The sequence below is a fragment of the Pristis pectinata genome, chromosome 21 (assembly GCF_009764475.1).
Source record: "Pristis pectinata isolate sPriPec2 chromosome 21, sPriPec2.1.pri, whole genome shotgun sequence".
In the NCBI taxonomy this organism is placed as follows: Eukaryota; Metazoa; Chordata; class Chondrichthyes; order Rhinopristiformes; family Pristidae; genus Pristis; species Pristis pectinata.
The window spans coordinates 14,929,661-14,949,257 of NC_067425.1; the positions used below are offsets into that span (position 1 = coordinate 14,929,661).

The 19,597-nt window shown below is 43.9% G+C and overlaps 2 protein-coding genes across 2 annotated transcripts in view; both read left to right on the plus strand.

The window, feature by feature from the left end:
* LOC127581491 (EF-hand calcium-binding domain-containing protein 5-like) overlaps positions 1 to 1,678 on the plus strand; it is a 131,925-nt gene extending 130,247 nt beyond the window's left edge. Inside the window, exon 19 of the mRNA XM_052035952.1 lies at positions 1,422 to 1,678. Within this exon, the coding sequence (XP_051891912.1) occupies positions 1,422 to 1,678 (257 nt within the window). The remainder of the gene's footprint in view (positions 1 to 1,421) is intronic.
* nsrp1 (nuclear speckle splicing regulatory protein 1) overlaps positions 1,444 to 19,597 on the plus strand; it is a 40,542-nt gene continuing 22,388 nt past the window's right edge. Inside the window, exons 1-2 of the mRNA XM_052035582.1 lie at positions 1,444 to 1,766; positions 14,663 to 14,744. Of these exons, the coding sequence (XP_051891542.1) occupies positions 1,747 to 1,766; positions 14,663 to 14,744 (102 nt within the window). The 5' untranslated portion in view covers positions 1,444 to 1,746. The remainder of the gene's footprint in view (positions 1,767 to 14,662; positions 14,745 to 19,597) is intronic.

Consider the following 19,597-nt stretch of genomic DNA (forward strand, 5'->3'; position numbering starts at 1 on the left):
AGTCAATTAATTCTATATTTGTGCTTGTGCCCAATACTTTTGGATTCTTATTCTGAGCAATGCCAGTTAAAACAACTAGTAAAAAAAAATTAAAATAAAAATGCTTGAAATATTCAGAAGTTCAGGCGAATTCTTAGGGGTCTTGACAGAGTGGATGTGGAGAGAACGTTTCCTCTTGTGAGAGATTCTAGAACTGGGGGTCACTGTTAAACAATAAGGACTTCTCCATTCATGACAAACAAGGTGACTTTTTTTTTGCTCTGAAGTTGCTGCATTTTTGGCAGAGTTAGACAGATTTGTGATAGCAGGTGGATGAAAGATTACCAAGGTAGATGGGAATGTGGATGTGAGATTACAGTCAGGTTAGCCATGATCTGATTGAATGTTGGACCAGGCTACAGGGTCTGAGTGGTTCCTGTTCCCAGTTCATATGTTGGTAAGCAGCATCTGTGGAATAGAACGAAAACCAGATTCAACATGTCAGACTTTTATCATTTCTAATCAAAAACAATAAATATTTTTCTCTGATGCCTCCTGACCTAAATGAATACTTGAAAGTCAAAATTGAGTTTATTGTCATATGTACATGTATGCACAGGTGCAATGAAAAACTTACTTGCCAGCAGCATCACAGGCACATGGCATTATATAAGGAAAACATAAGTTATGCACAATTTTTACAAGAAAGAACACAATCGGAACAAGAAAACATAGACTCTTTTAGTGCGAAGTGATCAAAATGGTGATAGTGTTGCTAAGTTTCCAGCATTTTCTATTTTTATTTTGTATTTCCACCATCCTCATAAGTTTTTGCCATTTTATTAACAAGGTTTTGTTTTGCTTAACCTACTTTTCTTAGCAGGTGGATTTTGTTGATTAGTCTCCAGTGGAAAAACTGAAAGACACATTGATGCAATTGATTCAAAATAAAAACAAAACTTTTCAGGTCAAAGACCCTTTGATGGGGGTTTTGCTCAATATCTTTTCAACAATGAGAAGGGAAACAGACACCACTGAGGGTGAGCAAGAGACATATGGAAATCCCTTTGGAGGGCAGTGTAGAACTTCTTCAGATTAGCCATTCTTGGAAGAGAATTGGCAGTGAATACAAGAAGTAAGTGAAAATCAAATAAAAACTACAGATGCTGGAAATCTAAAACAAGAACAGAAAATGCTGGAAAGGCTCAGGTCAGGCCGCATCTGCTGAGTGGACTCTGGCCTCTAAGAAGGTATTGACCAAAATCAGGGAAACGAGACACCACTGAGGGTGGAGGGTCTTCCACCTGAAACATTGACTCTGTTTCTCTTCCCACAGATACGGTCTGACCCAATGAGTATTTCCAGTATTTGCTGTTTTTGTTTCAGATTTTCAGCATCTGCGGGTTTTATTTTCAAGATTTAATTCGATTTGGTTTCCTCAGGGCAGGTGCCTGACGTTAAAGCGGAGCAGATCGATCTCACGGCGGAGATTTGCGCAGCGCAATTGTTGTACGGCGAACGGCGGAGAGCGGGCCGGGGCGGAGTCGCCTCACGGCGAAGAGCGGGCCGGGGCGGAGTCGCCTCACGGCGAAGAGCGGGCCGGGGCGGAGTCGCCTCACGGCGAAGAGCGGGCCGGGGCGGAGTCGCCTCACGGCGAAGAGCGGGCCGGGGCGGAGTCGCCTCACGGCGAGCGGCGTAACAGCGATCTCCAGGTTACGCGGCGGAGACGGACCCGCCTCCACGGGCGGAAGTCGAGCGGCTGCGAAGATGGCGGCTCCCGTGAGACAGTAAGTGCCCTGCGGAGGGGTGGGCGCGTTTCCCCGCGGCAGCCGGGCTCCAGTCGCCGGTTCTCGGCCACCAGGCCCCGGGCTACAGCTGCGTGGCGGCCCGGACACAGGCACCGATTCGAGCGTAGGCCTCGGGCTGCGGTCCGGGCAGGCGGCCTGTGGGGAAAGGCAATTCGGGGGCCTTCCCCCCCCCCCCCCAAACCCGCCCCGTCCCCCTACTTCCCCGAACCCCGCCCCCTTCTCTCCCCCGAACCCCGCCCCCCTTCTCTCCCCCGAACCCCGCCCCCTTCTCTCCCCCCCAACCCCGCCCCTCCTCCCCACCCAACCCCGCCCCTCCTCCCCACCCAACCCCCATCCCCCTTCTCCAAGCCCGTCCACCTTCCCTCTTCTCCCCAACCCCTTCTCCCCCAACCTCGTCCCCCCTTCGCCCCGTCCCAACCTCATCCCCCTTCTCCCCATCCCAACCCCGTCTCCCTTTCTCCCCGTCCCTCCTCTCCCAGTTCCCCCCCTCCCCCCTGACCCCGTCCCCCCTCCCTCTTCCCCCCTGACCCCGTCCCCCCTCCCTCGTCCCCCCTGACCCCGTCCCCCCTCCCTCTTCCCCCCTGACCCCGTCCCCCCTCCCTCTTCCCCCCTGACCCCGTCCCCCCTCCCTCTTCCCCCCTGACCCCGTCCCCCTCCCTCTTCCCCCCTGACCCCGTCCCCCCTCCCTCTTCCCCCCTGACCCCGTCCCCCCTCCCTCTTCCCCCCTGACCCCGTCCCCCCTCCCTCGTCCCCCCTGACCCCGTCCCCCCTCCCTCGTCCCCCCTGACCCCGTCCCCCCTCCCTCGTCCCCCCTGACCCCGTCCCCCCTCCCTCGTCCCCCCTGACCCCGTCCCCCCTCCCTCGTCCCCCCTGACCCCGTCCCCCCTCCCTCGTCCCCCCTGACCCCGTCCCCCCTCCCTCGTCCCCCCTGACCCCGTCCCCCCTCCCTCGTCCCCCCTGACCCCGTCCCCCCTCCCTCGTCCCCCCTGACCCCGTCCCCCCTCCCTCGTCCCCCCTGACCCCGTCCCCCCTCCCTCGTCCCCCCTGACCCCGTCCCCCCTCCCTCGTCCCCCCTGACCCCGTCCCCCCTCCCTCGTCCCCCCTGACCCCGTCCCCCCTCCCTCGTCCCCCCTGACCCCGTCCCCCCTCCCTCGTCCCCCCTGACCCCGTCCCCCCTCCCTCGTCCCCCCTGACCCCGTCCCCCCTCCCTCGTCCCCCCTGACCCCGTCCCCCCTCCCTCGTCCCCCTGACCCCGTCCCCCCTCCCTCGTCCCCCCTGACCCCGTCCCCCCTCCCTCGTCCCCCCTGACCCCGTCCCCCCTCCCTCGTCCCCCCTGACCCCGTCCCCCCTCCCTCGTCCCCCCTGACCCCGTCCCCCCTCCCTCGTCCCCCCTGACCCCGTCCCCCCTCCCTCGTCCCCCCTGACCCCGTCCCCCCTCCCTCGTCCCCCCTGACCCCGTCCCCCCTCCCTCGTCCCCCCTGACCCCGTCCCCCCTCCCTCGTCCCCCCTGACCCCGTCCCCCCTCCCTCGTCCCCCCTGACCCCGTCCCCCCTCCCTCGTCCCCCCTGACCCCGTCCCCCCTCCCTCGTCCCCCCTGACCCCGTCCCCCCTCCCTCGTCCCCCCTGACCCCGTCCCCCTCCCTCGTCCCCCCTGACCCCGTCCCCCCTCCCTCGTCCCCCTCCCTCGTCCCCCCTGACCCCGTCCCCCTCCCTCGTCCCCCCTGACCCCGTCCCCCCTCCCTCGTCCCCCCTGACCTCGTCCCCCCTGACCTCGTCCCCCCTGACCTCGTCCCCCCTGACCTCGTCCCCCCTCCCTCGTCCCCCCTCCCTCGTCCCCCCTGACCCCGTCCCCCCTCCCTCGTCCCCCCTGACCCCGTCCCCCCTGACCCCGTCCCCCCCCTCCCTCTTCCCCCCCCGCCCTCTTCCCCCCCCTCCCTCGTCCCCCCTCCCCCTCTTCCCCCCTCCCCCCCTCTTCCCCCCTCCCCCCCTCTTCCCCCCTCCCCCCCTCTTCCCCCCTCCCCCTCTTCCTCCCAACCCCGTCCACCCTCTCACCTTCTCTCCATCCCCCCACCCCTTCACTGTCTTGTATAATTTATATTCTGTTGTCTGAACCTACAGGCCTGTGACGTTGCTGCAAGCAAATTTTTCATTATACCTACACCTCACGTTAACTATGTATATGACAAAAAAACCAAAAAACTCTTGACTTGATGATAGTAGTAAACGTCAGCTGGCCAGAGACAGACTGGGAAAATTGTCATAGCAGGTGTATTTTAGTGAGGTTAAATATGAATTCATGTACTTTGAGAGAAGCAGCTTTGTCTGAGTCAGTAAGCAATCTACTGGAGGAACTCAAGGGGTCGAGCAGGACCTGGTGCAGGGTCTCAACCCGAAATGTCAACAGTCCCCTAAATGTTCAGGGGATATTTGTGTGGAGTTCAGCATAGGTATGTTACAATGAGACAGGGAAGTTATGATAGAGTACAGGAACCATGGTGTACAAAGGCTGTAATAAATCTAGTAGAAAAGAAAAGCTTACATAAAGTTCAGAGAGAGGTAATGTTAGAGATCTGGAAGATTATAAGGCTAACAGGAAGGAGCTCAAGAAGGGAATTAGGAGAGCCAGAAGGGGCCATGAGTAGGCCTTGGCAGGCAGGATTAAGGAAAACCCCAAGGCATTGTACAAGTATGTGAAGAGCAAAAGGATAAGACGTGAAAGAATAGGTCCTATCAAGTGTAACAGTGGGAAAGTGTGTATGGATCCAGAGGAAATAGCAGAGGTACTTAATGAATACTTTACTTCAGTATTCACTATGGAAAAGGATCTTGGTGATTGTAGTGATGACTTGCAGCAGACTGAAAAGCTTGAGCATGTAGATATTAAGAAAGAGGATGTGCTGGAGCTTTTGGAAAGCATCAAGTTGGATATGTCGCCAGGACCGGATGAGATGTACCCCAGGCTACTATGGGAGGCAGGGAGGAGATTGCTGAGTCTCTGGCGATGATCTTTGCATCATCAATGGGTCGGGAGAGGTTCTGGAGGATTGGAGGGTTGCGGATGTTGTTCTTTATCCAAGAAGGGGAGGAGAGATAGCCCAGGAAATTATAGACCAGTGAGTCTTACTTCAGTGGTTAGTAAGTTGATGGAGAAGATCCTGAAAGGCAGGATTTATGAATATTTGGAGAGGTATAATATGATTAGGAATAGTCAGCATGGCTTTGTCAAGGGCAGGTCCTGCCTTACGAGCCTGATTGAATTTTTTGAGGATGTCACTAGACACATTGATGAAGGAAGAGCAGTAGATGAGGTGTATATGTATTTCAGCAAGGCACTTGATAAGGTACCCCATGCAAGGCTTATTGAGAAAATAAGGAGGCATGGGATCCAAGGGGACATTGCTTTGTGGATCCAGACCTGGCTTGCCCACAGAAGGCAAAGAGTGGTTGTTGATGGGTCATATTCTGCATGGAGGTCAGTGACCAGTGGTGTGCCTCAGGGATCTGTTTTGGGATCCTTACTCTTTGTGATTTTTATAAATGACCTGGATGAGGAAGTGGAGGGATGGGTTAGTAAGTTTGCTGATGACACAAAGGTTGGAGGTGTTGTGGATAGTGTGGAGGGCTGTCAGAGGTTACAGCGGGACATAGGATGCAAAACTGGGCTGAGAAGTGGCAGATGGAGTTCAACCCAGATAAGTGTGAAGTGGTTAATTTTGGTAGGTCAAATACGATGGCAGAATATAGTATTAATGGTAAGACTCTTGGCAGTGTGGAGGATCAGAGGGATCTTGGGGTCCAAGTCCATAGGATGCTCAAAGCGGCTGCGCAGGTTGACTCTGTGGTTAAGAAGGCATACAGTGTATTGTCCTTCATCAATCGTGAAATTGAATTTAGGAGCTGAGAGGTAATGTTGTAGCTATATAGGACCCTGGTCAGACCCCACTTGGAGTACTGTGCTCAGTTCTGGTTGCCTCACTACAGGAAGGATGTGGAAGCCATAGAAAGGGTGCAGAGGAGATTTACAAGCATGTTGCCTGGATTGGGGAGCATACCTTATGAAAACAGGTTGAGTGAACTTGGCCTTTTCTCTTTGGAGCGACGGAGGATGAGAGGTGACCTGATAGAGGTGTATAAGATGATGAGAGGCATTGATTGTGTGGATAATCAGAGGCTTTTTCCCAGGGCTGAAATGGTTGCCACAAGAGGGACACAGGTTTAAGGTGCTGGGGAGTAGGTACAGAGGAGATGTTAGGGGTAAGTTTTTTTTACTCGGAGAGTGGTGAGTGCATGGAATGGGCTGCCGGCAATGGTGGTGGAGGCGGATATGATAGGGTCTTTTAAGAGACTTTTGGATAGGTACATGGAGCTGAGAAAAATAGAGGGCTGTGGGTAAGCCTAGTAATTTCTAAGGGGACGTGTTGGGCACAACTTTGTGGGCTGAAGGGCCTGTATTGTGCTGTAGGTTTTCTATGTTCTATGTTCTAATTCCTTTCTGCCCCAAGAACTCTATAAGGGCCTCAATTTAATTGCTTATCAAACAAATGTCATAGTGCTCTTTATTGGACATTGCTCTGTGTGAATTGGCTGCTGCTGGACCCAGTGAGTTCCAATAAATTGTTTGTTATTCCAGATTAAAGCATTTGCAGTCTCTTGTGTCTCCTCTTTTGTCTGAGTCAACAGGTTGTGTGCTGAGAAAAACATAAAAGAAAGATGCAGAGACAGGATAAATGGCCTCATTCAAGCCTGCTCCATTGTTCAACAAGATCATGGATGATCCTCTACTTTGGGTCCACTTTCCTGTCTAATTCTCAAATCCCCTGATTCCCTTTAATGTCCAAAAGTCCATCCCTAAATCTACGAACTCCAGCCTGAGGGAACAGCTTTGCACCATCTACCATGTCAAGACCTGTCACAATGTTGTGCTTCAATGAATTACTTTTCATCCTTCTAAAGTTCCAATGAGCATACACTTGCTCAGTCTCTCCTTTATCGAAGAACCCCTTCATCCCAGGAACCGAAAGAGTTCAAGGCCCACTCCAGAAACTTGAGCACAAAAATCTAAGCTGAGATTCCCATGTAATACTGAAAAAGTGCAGCACAGCTGGTTGTGACATTCTTTGGATGAGTCAAAGTCAAGTTTATTGTCATATGCATAAGTATGTGTATGCACAGACACAAAAAAACAATTACTTGCAGCAGAATCAGGCATGTAGCATCATATGAACAGCATTCACAGGAAAAACATAAACCTAAATTGTACACAGTTTTGGCCCTCATGGCGTTCTTGGGTGGATTTCAGAGACAGGTGTTAATTCAAAGAAGAGCAAGAGAGCTATATGTAGTATCCTGTTCAATACGGATCCCTTGATCAATATTACAAAAATGACATCTGGGTATTATCTTAGTGCTGTTTGTTGGTTATTGTTCTGTATGAATTGGCTGCTGCATATCTTGTATTGATCACATTTCATTAGCTGTAATGTGCTTTTACAACTGTGAAAAATGCTCTCTTTGCCTTTGTTTATAATGGCAGTATAATCTGGACGGTAATATACTGAGTGGGACTTGAGTGTGTAATCATTAACTTTTGAAGGTGGCAGGATGTGTAAGTGTAACTGTACGGAAAGTGTACAAGACATACAGCTTTTTAGACAGGAACTGAGAATCTCTATTACTGGTTAGGCCTCAGCTGGAGTACTGTGCACATGTTTGAATGCCAAACTTTAGGAGAGCTATCAGGCCCTCAGTGTCCAGAAAGGTTCTCTAAAGATTGTAGTTATATGTGAAGTTGAATTATTCTTAGATTCTCTTTAACTTCCCTCTGTTCTACTAAAAATACTGATAGTGAGGGGTCTTAAGAGACCAATCTGGGCAAATGGGAAACTGTTGTTTCTGAGAAATGGATCTATAACTGGATGTAATTGATTTAAAATAATTTCAGAAGTTAAAGAGAAAATGAGATTTGGTCTTCACATGGCATTATGATTTGGACACAGCATCAGAAAGGACAGCAGGTGTAGATTTCAGAGAAAATTTCCAAAACCAAATTCTTGAAGAGGGTATATTTGCAGTGTTGCGGGAAGAAGCCAGATTAAATTGGGCTTTGGTTAATGGTACAATGTGGGTAGAATGAGCTGTAATTCCTCCTGAATTCTGATTCTATTTGATTGTAAATGTTGAGAGTAACTGTGTGCTCTTTTATATATTTTACATCAATACATTATTAATTATAACTTTTAAGTGGAAGCATAATTTTTAATCAACTTTACTGAATGAAAAATAAAAACAGGAACATATCACAGGAGTCTAAAGTATCAAACATTTAAGAAAAGTTTAAAATAATCATCATCCATTGTGTTATGGAATTTATAATCGAAGGGCTCACAATTCACTCAAAATTAATATTTTTGGGTTAAAAAGGTTACTGCTGTAGTTATGGCTTAGCCAATTGAAATCTCACACCTCCTGTGGCAAAGCCATATTTTAGAGTATTTTCAGTGTACTTCACAGCAAGAATCGTTTCTAAATACTACTTACGTGACTGATTTTTTTTTGAAGATTCTGTTGGAGAATGCTGCAAAGCAGCCCTCACTGGAGGAGCAGAACTCATTGACAATAACTTTGGATTCATGCATTCAATTGCCCACATGCAGAAATTGCGAATCATGAATTGACAGTGGGTAGTGATAGTTTTGGCCTTGATACCAGTGCAGAATCTGGACCCATGGGTTCCATTGTCCTGTTAATAAAGAAGGGCCAAAAAAATGCCAAACTGGTCCAGGGACTTATCAGAACATAGGGAAACAAAAGCTCAGTATGGGGCTTTAGAGCAAAATAACTGAGTCACTTGCAGCACATAGTATGAGAATATCTCAATGATGTACTACAACTTGCATCTATATAATGCTTTTGACATCATAAAATGTCCCAAGGAAAGTAATCTTATAAAACTTGCTGAAATATGAATCCATTCACTGTCAGCGGAATGCATAACATTTCCATTCCGTGCCAATGTTACTTCAGAAGGCAGTAATACATCTGTGAGGCATCTATTTGGCAGATCAGATATTTTTCTTTCATATAGAAATGACCAAGCAAATCAAGTGCCATGTCCAAATCAGATGAGGTTAGAACTTTGGCTGTAGCAACATGCATAGCTTGTGTGTTGCTCTTGAATTTTCTCTGAGGACAGTGTTTGATTATATACCTCTGTGTTTTATGGAAGCTGTCCGATCAGATGATGGGGTTGCTTTAATCTTCCAAAGCAGAAAAGGTGGAAGCACTTAATTTGAATAGTTCTGAAACAGTCGATGATTGTCTGTTGTTTAGGAGGGAGATGTGATTCTCCCAGTTGTATTTAGGGCTCTCAGTAAGGAATCCATTTCATTTACAGCAGTTCTTCTGAGTCTAACAATCCTGGATCTTACCACTCTGCAGCTTAGAAATTTGTGTATTTTTAGTTCAAAACAAACACTCAGTTTGTGTTTTATAAAATAGACTAACCCATTGCAAATAACTTGAAATCCAGTTAAATGCCATGAGTCTCTTCTTGTAACTTATGTCAGCCTTTTGACTGGATGGGTATTTGGTATTGGTTTATTATTGTCACTTGTACTGAGGTACAGTGAAAAACTTGTCTTGCATACCGTTCATACAGATCAATTCATTACACTGCATTGAGGTAGTACAGGGTAAAAACAATTACAGAATACAGAGTAAAGTGTCACAGCTACAGAGGAAGTGCAGTGCAGGTAGACAGTAAGGTGCAAGATCATAACAAGGTAGATTGTGAGGTCAGGAGTCCATCTCATCGTATCAGGGAACTGTTCAATAGTCTTATAACAGTGGGATAGAAGCTGTCCTTGAGCCTGGTGGTATGTGCCCTCAGGCTCCTGTATCTTCTGCCTGATGGGAGAGGGGAGAAGAGAGAATGACCCGGGTGGGTGGGGTCTTTGATTATGCTGGCTGCTTCACCAAGGCAGCGAGAGGTATAGAAAAGAGTCCATGAAGGGGAGGCTGGTTTCTGTGATATGCTGGGCTGTGTCCACAACTCTCTGCAGTTTCTTATAGTCCCGGGCAGAGCAGTTGCCATACCAAGCCATGATGCATCCAGATAGGATGCTTTTTATGGTACATCGATAAAAGTTGATGAGTGTCAAAGGTGAAATGCAAAGTTTCTTTAGCCTCCTGAGGAAGTAGAGGTGCTGATGAGTTTTCTTGGCCATGGCATCTATGTGGATCAGGATAGGCTATTGATGATATTCATTCCAAGGAACTTGAAGCTCTTAACCCTCTCGACCTCAGCACCGTTGATGTAAACAGGTACACCGACACCTTTTCTGAAGTCAATGACCAGCTCTTTTGAGTAGAAGCAATGAGTAGATCTTATTCCCATATGCCCATATGTGAAAAGTGGTGTATTCCTGATCATGCAATGTATGATCATCATTTCCCCTTAATTTTGCCACAGCCATTGCATAAAAGAGAGACATTAATAAAATATTTATTTTCTAAGCACAGGGAAAGTTTCAGATCAGTATACTGGTTCATTTGTCAAAGCTGAGTTTAAAAGAGCACAAGAATAGGCATTTGTTCTTAGGCTGGGAAAACAAGCTTTTATTCATAATTATCTAGTACCCTACAGGAAAGGGATATTCACAGTTGACATGTGATAACGGTATTAGACATAGGAACATAAGAACTAGTAACAGGAGCAGCCCATCAAGAGCAAGGCTGATCTTCTGCCTCATTGCCACTTTACTGCACTATCCCCATATCTCTTGATTCCCTTAATATCCAGAAATCTGTTGATCTCTGTTTTGAATGAACTCAGTGACTGTCCTTCACAACCCTCTGGGATAGAAAATTTCAAAGATGCACCATCCTCAGTGTAAAGAAATTTCTCCTTTTCACGGTGTTATTTGGCCTACCCCTTATTCTAAGATTATGACCCCTGCTTCTGGACTCCCCAGTTGGGGGAAACATTCTCCCTGCATCCAGCCTATTGAAGCCTATGAGAACTTTGTAAATTTCAATGTGATCTCTCATTCTTCTAAATTAGAATTCAGAAGAATGAGAGGAGGTCACATTGAATCTTACAAAATATACTAAATATTCTACTATATTAATTGATACTTTAGGGTATATCTCCTCAATTTATTTGGTATTTTTCCCTATAATGAATAATACATAATGTTAGTAATAAATGGCAATTTAATTGAAGTCCCAATCCAGCAGCAAGTGATATTTGTTAACATAGCTAGTCAGCTATGTCAACAATGATCCACAGCTACTAAAGGCAGAGAAGGGAAGAGAGGGTGGGGGGAGTGGGCCAGAAGCTTGGGGGGGGGGGGGGGAGGGGGGGGGGCTCTAATGGGGGAACGTGGGTGGGTGGAAAGTGGGCCAGTGTTTTGGGTGTTCCATGAGAGAATTTGCTCAAACTGCCATAGTATATTGGATCAGAAGTTACTATCAGCAATAAGTATTCTGCTTTTGCTGCAGTCCTGTGTGCTTTTTGCTATTTCCTCAATTTTGACTTGCTGGGTATTGCTACCTTGATCTAAAATAGTGTGTCAATAGAGACTTGCATTGCATGGTACCAGCAAGTGTTGGATGGTGGGTGTTGGTGGCACAGAACAAGTCCCACTGTAAAACAGCTTAAAAAAACTGTGAAGGCTACACACCCCACGCTTCATTAAGGATGTTCAAACACTATTAAAAATCAATTAAATAAGTTAAATAACAATTATATCACTTAATATTTTTAAGCAAACTCAATGTTCAAAAACTGAATTACCTACACTTGTTCTTCTCCCTCTCAACTATTGCTTCTGTTAAAATGAATGGGGCTGCTCCTCCTGTAGCCAGTCTAACCAGACACAGGTGCAGTAGGCAAGTTCCCAATGTATGTGTGTCATTCACCAACCTCACAGTCCAGTTCCTGTGTGCAATTGTAAAATTGCCTGTACAGCAAGCAAGCTTGGGACGTCGGAGTTTGTGTGGGTGTTGGTGGTGGTTGGGGATGGTGGCGGTTTGCTGCAGAACTGCCAACATTTCTCAGCATGTTCCTATGTTATACATTATTGGGATTTGCCTATTAGGATAAATCACCAGCATAAATTGATAGCTCCTGAAAATCTGCAGGTGTCTAGATGTGACAGTTTCAATAGGCTTTATGCAAAGAATCTGTCAGTGCATTTCCTTTGTTCTGAAGTATTTGCAAGCTGTGTTGTAGCATCAACAGATCTTAAAGATTTTTATGTAATTAAGTTAGATAATGGATAAACCTTCTGTTTTGGAGCTTCAGCAAGTCCTTTGAAAAGGAGGAAATTGCAGTCAGACTAAATAAATTAATAGATTATGAGATAGAAGCTGGGTTTCAGATTCAATTTGTTTTTCACACAGTTTATTTGCTGCTTTAGTATTTTGCAGAATGGGAATAAATGTCAATACATTTGGATAAGTTTATTTTGACTCTTTAAAGGACTGAGAAGAGTGAAGTTTTTTTAAATGTTTGGTTTTGTCGTTGTCATATTTTTGCTATCAACTGAACAGCTAATTAAAGTGGGCAGAAATATGGTGCCTTTTCACTTGCCTATCTTTTCCTTTGAGGAAATTTTTCATGCCAAGGTTTTCCCTCACCTTGGAAGGGTGAAGCAACAGACTTGTAAGATTTATGGCCATGATTATGTTATTGCCAGAAACACAGTTTTAATCCCGTCATTCTGGAGGAGGGGGTTTGGACTGGGTTGCAGGATATGTATTTGTGTGTTGCCATATTCACAAATATTTTCTTGGAATATATATTAGCAGTGGTAGATAGAGCTTCTGATCCCAGGTTGATCAAATTTGTTTAATTTCTTGTGTACTCAGGATGGTTGAGTGGATGGATTGCTCCTGAACCAGAATAGGTCCAATATCCTTGCTGGAAGGTTGGCTTGTGCTGCTGAGGAGGTTTTAAACTAATTTGGTAGGGAATGAAATAGAGTAGGTGTATAATTGTGGGTGACATTCAGTCAAATATAAAAGAAAAACTAGGTCAGTCCAGTAGGCAGGGCAGACATGGGCATGAAAGGAACATGGGATGATTGGAAGGCTAAATGGCATCCATTTTAATGGAAGGAGGTACCGGTAGGTCCGTCAAACTTAGAGCATTGATTAGCATGTGGGAGAATGATTTGCTGCAATCACTAAGACGTCATTGAAAGAAGGTCCAACACTCCAGGGTATAAAGTTTTTAGGCATAATAGGGACGGATGTATAAGTGGATCATTGCTGCAGTAATAAGGGAAGATATCTTAGATGGCTTTTCAAGTGAGGCCATATGAATAGAGTCTAGGAATAAAAAACTGGAGTGATTACTTTGCTGGGATTATACTACAGGCCTTCAATAGTCAACGGGAGATAGAGGAGCAGATATCTCGGCAAAAAATAGAGAGGTGAAAGAGGAACAGGGTTATAGTAGTAGGGAATTTCAACTTCCACAGTATTAACTTGGGCGGTCTTGGTGTAAAAGGATTAGACGGAGTGGAATTTTTAAAGTACATCCAGGAGAACTTTTTGTGCCAGTATGTAGATAGTTTTAGATAGAGGGCAGAACTAGAACTAAGCCAAGGGAATGAAGTGGGCAAGTGGTTGAAGTGTCCAAGGCAAAGATATGTGTTTTGTGTGTTGCAATATTCACCAGTCCAAGGCAAATTGCCTCCAAAACTGGCTTGGTTGCAGGAGACAAAAGGGTGATGGTGGAGGGTTGCTTTTGTGATTGGAAGCCTGTGACCAGTGGGATACCACAGGAATAGGTGCTGGCATCTTTACTGTTTGTTGTACATATTAATGACTTGGATGTCAATGTAGAAAGAATGATTAGCAATTTTGCAGATGACATAAAATTGGTGTGGGTATTGATAGTGAGGAGGGTAGTCTTAGGCTACAGAATGATACTGATCAGCCAGCAAGTTGGAATTTAATCCTGATAAGTGTAAGGTAATGCACTTTGGATAGTGGGGATCAAATAAGGATTGGATATATGCTATGAATGGTAGGGCCCTGGGGGATATTGAGGAACAAAGGGATCTTGGTGTACAAGCCCAACGATCCCTGAAGGTGGAATCATAGGTAGTGTGGTGAAGAATTCAAAGGGGATGCTTGGCTTTATTAGCTGGGGCATACAATATAAATACAAGGAGGCCTTGATACATGTTTATAAAACATTAGTCAGGCCACAGACAGAATATTGTGTGCAGTTCTGGTTACTATACCATAGGAAGTATATGATGGCACTGGAGAGGGTGCAGAGATTTACCAGAACGTTGCTAGGATAGAATATTTCATTTATGAGGAGAGACTTGATAGGCTGGGCTTGTTTCCCGTGGAGAAAAGGAGGCTCGGGGGTCCCGATAGAGGTGTACAAAATTATAAAAGGCATAGATAGGACAGATAGTGAGAAACTTTTCCCCAATGGCAGAGGTGTCTAAGACCAGAGGGCATCAGTTTAGGATGAGGAGTAAGAAGTTTAGAAGGGATCTAAGGTAAAATTTTTCACCCAGAGAATGGTTCCATTCAGGAATACACTGCCTGATAAGATGGTGGAGGCAATATTTAAGAAGCATTTGGACAAACACTTGAATCGCCAAGGCATAGTAGACTAAGGACCAATTGTTGCTAAATCAGATCTGTGTAGATAGGTACTTGATGTTCAGCATAAACATGGTGGACCAAATGGACTGTTCATGTGCTGCATGGCTCTTGAGTAGTTTATTGGTTAAATCCAGTGCAGGTGTTGGTGATCCAATAGATACAGTATATGTCAGACAATTCTTCGATTTTGGGGGAGTAATAGTGCATAGTACCAAACCATTTTGTTTTCTTCTTCACAGATATGGGCTTATTCTCCCGAAGGCAAAGCAGAACACTTTAGCATTGTCAAAACATTCTATTTTCAATGACTCAGATGATGAGGTAAGTTGCATAATTTTATACAACAACTACTGACTTCATTTCATGTCCTCTTTCCAAGTGTGACAAGATTTGCAAGGTAAAAATATCAAATAATTCAAAATTAACTTAAAGTTTGTCCTATTTCTTTTGAATGCATTTGCAATAAAGAAGCACTTTTTTTAAGATGTTGCAAGCTTATGGTGTGGCAGTTTGTGATCATCTTGTCACAGCTTACATCTGTAGGTATTTTCATAGTACTGCAATTTGAAACTTCATTTTATGCATGTGCAGCATATGAGATACAATATTCTGTTGAGCAAACAATCCTTCCTTTTCTAAAGTTGTTATTAGATAGTGCATGGGATTCTACTATAGCCTGTGAAATTTCAAAAGGAAGAGCTTATCATCAAAGTACTAGACATTATGCTGCTTTGAGCTATAAAATAGGTTTATTCTCCAATGGTATTGTTGGCCAAAGCATGCAGTGCAAGTGAGAAACTGACTTTTAAGTATTGTTTTCAAAATAAACCTCCAGAGAACACTCCTTTAGAACTTAAATTGAAAACTTCAATTAATAAGCAATCTTGTTCCTCAGTGAAAACTGATAATCCTTCTAGAACTTTAATAAATGCAACTATAAAACTTACCAACCCAATCATTCATTAAGTGGCATATGTTTTTTTTCTGTCCTTAATTACTTAAAAGTGTTTCTGTTATTCTGCAAGACATTTATGAGTTTGAGGTAATTTTCTGAATCGTATTGACAATATTTACATTAGTTAACTAAAATGAAGGAGGTAATTCTCTTCAACATCCATCATCTTTAATGTTTGCAGAAAGATCTTCCAGATTCTCCATTTCAATATTTAATTGCTTCTTAAAAATATTCTAAGGCTTTCATCTTCTTTTGAGAGTGGAATCCCAATATTAACAACTCTATGCATAGCTTAATTTCCAGATAATAGCTCTGAATTTCATTTACAAGATTGAATCTATTTCTTCCTGACCTAATCTCACAAAGTAATTTACAATTATATTCCACATTTAGCTTTTCTATTATAGAAACAGTAATGGTTGTAACAATGAGTCCAGGGTCATTTCTGCTCCAATCCCTTTCCTGAATCTCTACATGACATTCTTTTTCTTGACTATTTGTTGCTTTCTGTTCTTTAACCATTCACATGTAGATGTGAAGATGGCTATGTGGATGTTGAGGGGTTTCAAGACAGAATCACAGAAAAGTTACAGCACAGAAAAAGCTATTGATCCCATGGAATCTGTACCAGCACAGTGCAAGACCAATTCAGACAGTCTTTCTTCCCCCACCTTCTACCCATAGCACTGCAAACCTTTTTTCCCCTTTCAAGTACTTATCAATCCACTTGTGAACACTAGGATTAAATTTGTTCCCCCTCCCCTCTGATCCTGTACTGCATTTCCAGATCTTAACCACTGAAATATGCTTCAGTGGGGTTTGAACACTCTTGGGAGGCTAAACCATCCCATTCACACCTACTTCAAAACTTTCTATGATTTTTCTTTTGGGATTCAAAACAAGTACTTGACATCTTCAATGAAAGCCTAACATGCAAGAAACATGCTGCAGGTCTAGCAGCAACTGTGGAAAGAGAAGCAGAATTAACATTTCAGGTTGAAGGGCCTTCAACTTTAATTCAACAGAATATTCATACGAAGCATCTAATATTGAAATAGAGAATCTAACAGATCTTTCTGAAAGAATGAAGGATGAAAGATGATTTTGAAGGGAAAGTCAAAGGGTCTTTGACCAGAAATTTTAACTGTTTCTCTTTCCGTAGATGCTGCTTGACCTGCGGGGTGTTTCCAACATTTTTTGTTTTTATTTCGGCTTTCCAACATTTGAAGTTTTTTTGATTTTCATGTTTTTGGAGCCTATAGTTTGGACTGTTCTTATGAGGTATTTGGACTGTTGTTATGAGGTATTATCTCAGAAATTTTGCCATCGACACATCAGCATAGAATTAATTTGCTCCCTTTAAAGTCATTCTGTTCCAGTAAAGCTGACATCCCATTTCTAAGCAGACAAACTGCCCTTTAAGCTTTTTGAGTGTGGTGTTTAAAACTACAGAGGTAAAAGAAAAAAAGCAATGGAAGAAAATCCAGTTTTGAAATACAGTTTTAAGGTTATGCCTGTGAGATGATCTTAAGTTCTTTATGATCTTTGAAACAAATAAATTGATTAACTGCTAAATTCCTATATTGTTTGTTTTATTCTTTCCTCTTATTGAGGAATAATTTTGGTGCTAGCGACTTGATTTTTTTTCCCTCTGCTCTTTTCAATTTGTATGTTGTATTAAAGTACTTGTATTTAGTTGAAACAAAACTTTGCAAAAATTTGAACAAACAAGCTAATAATTTATCAGTTTTATAAGAAAATTGCCTTTTTTGTACTAATGACAGCTGTGGCTCAAAGTTCCCAAAAAGCAATAAAATACTGCCTTTGGTTTGATGGTATCTTGGAAAGATAAGATGTGTTCTTCTGACAAAAAAAATTACTTCATTAGTTTTGTAATAAATTGTGAATGATATAGGTAAGTAATTTCGTGGTTGTGAATTTCATTTCCTGTGAAGTTTGATGCTTTGTGTCACTTGATATTCAAAGCTGGCCTCGATTGTGTTGTACAGTTTTTACTATACACTTGTTTTTGTTTATCATACATTTTTTGTGAGAGGAAATGAAAGAGAGGAGACAAGATGAGGTAGATTTAGTGTAAATTTTAAAGCACCAAAAATTAAGCTTTCATAAACTTAATATGTACTTGAGAATTCCAATGACACCTAATTCTCTGCTGCTATTCAATATTAGATAAGGACTTGGATGGGACAGAATTCGTAAAATGCATTCAAGACCTGTTTTTAAAGCAACATGTACAGAGTCCTGCTAAGCAAGGGGCTGTACTCAACCTTAGCTTAGAGATTGAGGATGGGCAAGTGGTAGAAGTGTGTGGAGGAACTCTTTGGAAACTGCGACAAAAGTTCCGTAAATTTCGAGGTAGTCACAGAAAAAGATAAGGTTGGTCCTAGAGTTAAGGTCTTAAATTGGGGGAAGGCTAATTTCAACAGTATGTAAGTGTTTTGGTTTTGAGTGAGTCCTTTGGGGATTATTTTAAATTAAAAAAAAATTTTTTTTATTTTTTTTTATTTACAGCGTGCTAACAGGCCCTTCCAGCCCAACGAGTCCACACCGCCCACTTTAAACCCAAATTAACCTACCCGTGCGTCTTTTAGAATGTGGGAGGAAACCGGAGCACCCGGAGGAAACCCACGCAGACATGGGAGAACGTACAAACTCCTTACAGAGAGTGACAGGAATCGAACCCTGATCGCTGGCACTGTAATAGCGTCGTGCTAATCACTACGCTACTGTTCCGCCCCATAGGGGGTGTAAGAGAGGACTTAAGAAATTAGAAGGGCAAAAGATGAACATGAAATAGCTTTGGCAAGCAGGATTAATTCCAAAACCTTTTATAGTTGTACTAGAAGCAAGAGTGTAAATAGGTAAAGAGTAGGTTCCCTTGGGGGCCAAAAGGAATATTTATATGTAGAGCCAGGGGATATGAGTGGAATCCTAAATGAAGACTTCTCATTGGCATTCACCAGGGAGAACGATGTGGATAATAGAGAGTTAGGGGAGGGGTACACTGGAGATGGAAGATGTCTGTGTCGGGAAGGAGGAAATGTTAGATATACTGGTACACATTAAGGTTGTTAAATCCTGTGGGTCTGACGGGATCTATCCCAGGTTTCTATGGGAAGCAAGGGAGGAGATTGCTGGGGCTCTGATAGATATTTTTGCATGTTCATTGGTCACGGGTGAGGTACAAAAAGACTGGAGGACAGCTTATGTTGTTCTTTTATTCAGAAAGGGCAGTAGGGTTAAGCTAGGAAACTAAGGCCAGTGAGCCTTACATCATTATTTGGGAAATTATTTGAAAATAATTCTAAGGGACAGGATTTGTGTCCACTTGGAAAGGCGAGGAGTCAACATGGTTTTGTGCAGGGGAGGTCCTGTCTCAAATCTGATTGAGTTTTTTGAGGAGGTAACATTGATGAAAGCAGGGCAGTAAATGTGGTTGTCATAGATTTTAGTAAGGTTTTGATTAAGTCCTGCACAGTAGGCTGGTTCAAAAGATCAGGGCATATAGGATCCAAGCTATGTTGGGAAACTGGATCCAAATTAGCTTGGTGATATGAGGCAGTGGGTAATGTTTGAGGGTTTTTTTTCCTGACTGGAAGTTTGTAACGAGTGGTGAACCGCCGGGACCTGTGTTGTTTGTAATATATATAAATAACTTGGATGAGAATGCAGGTAGACTGATTAGTAATCTTGTGATGACACAAAAAAATGGTGGAGATTGAGATAGCAAAGGTTGTGGAAAGGATACAGAAGAAAATGTCAACACAGGTGATGGGGTAGTGATGAAGGCATTCGGCATGCTTGCATCGCAGGCCAAGGCATTGAGAACAAGAGTTAAGATGTCATGTTGCAGCTGTACAAAACATTGGTCAGACTGCACTTGGAGTACTGTGTACAGTTCTAATCACTACACTACAGGAAAGATGTGGTAGCATTAGAAAGAGTGCAGAAGAGATTCACCAGGATGTTGCTTGGAACAGAGGGATTTACTTGTAAGGAGAGATTGGATTGGCTATGTTCATTCTCATTGGAATCTATAGAGGTTTATAAAAGTATGAGGGGCATAGAAATAGTAGATAATCTTTTTGATAGGATGGGGGAGTCTAAAACTAGAGAGTATAGGTTTGAGGTGAGAAATTTAAAGGAGATCTGAGGGGAAGTTTTCCACACAGAGGGCGGTGAATATATGAAACGAGCT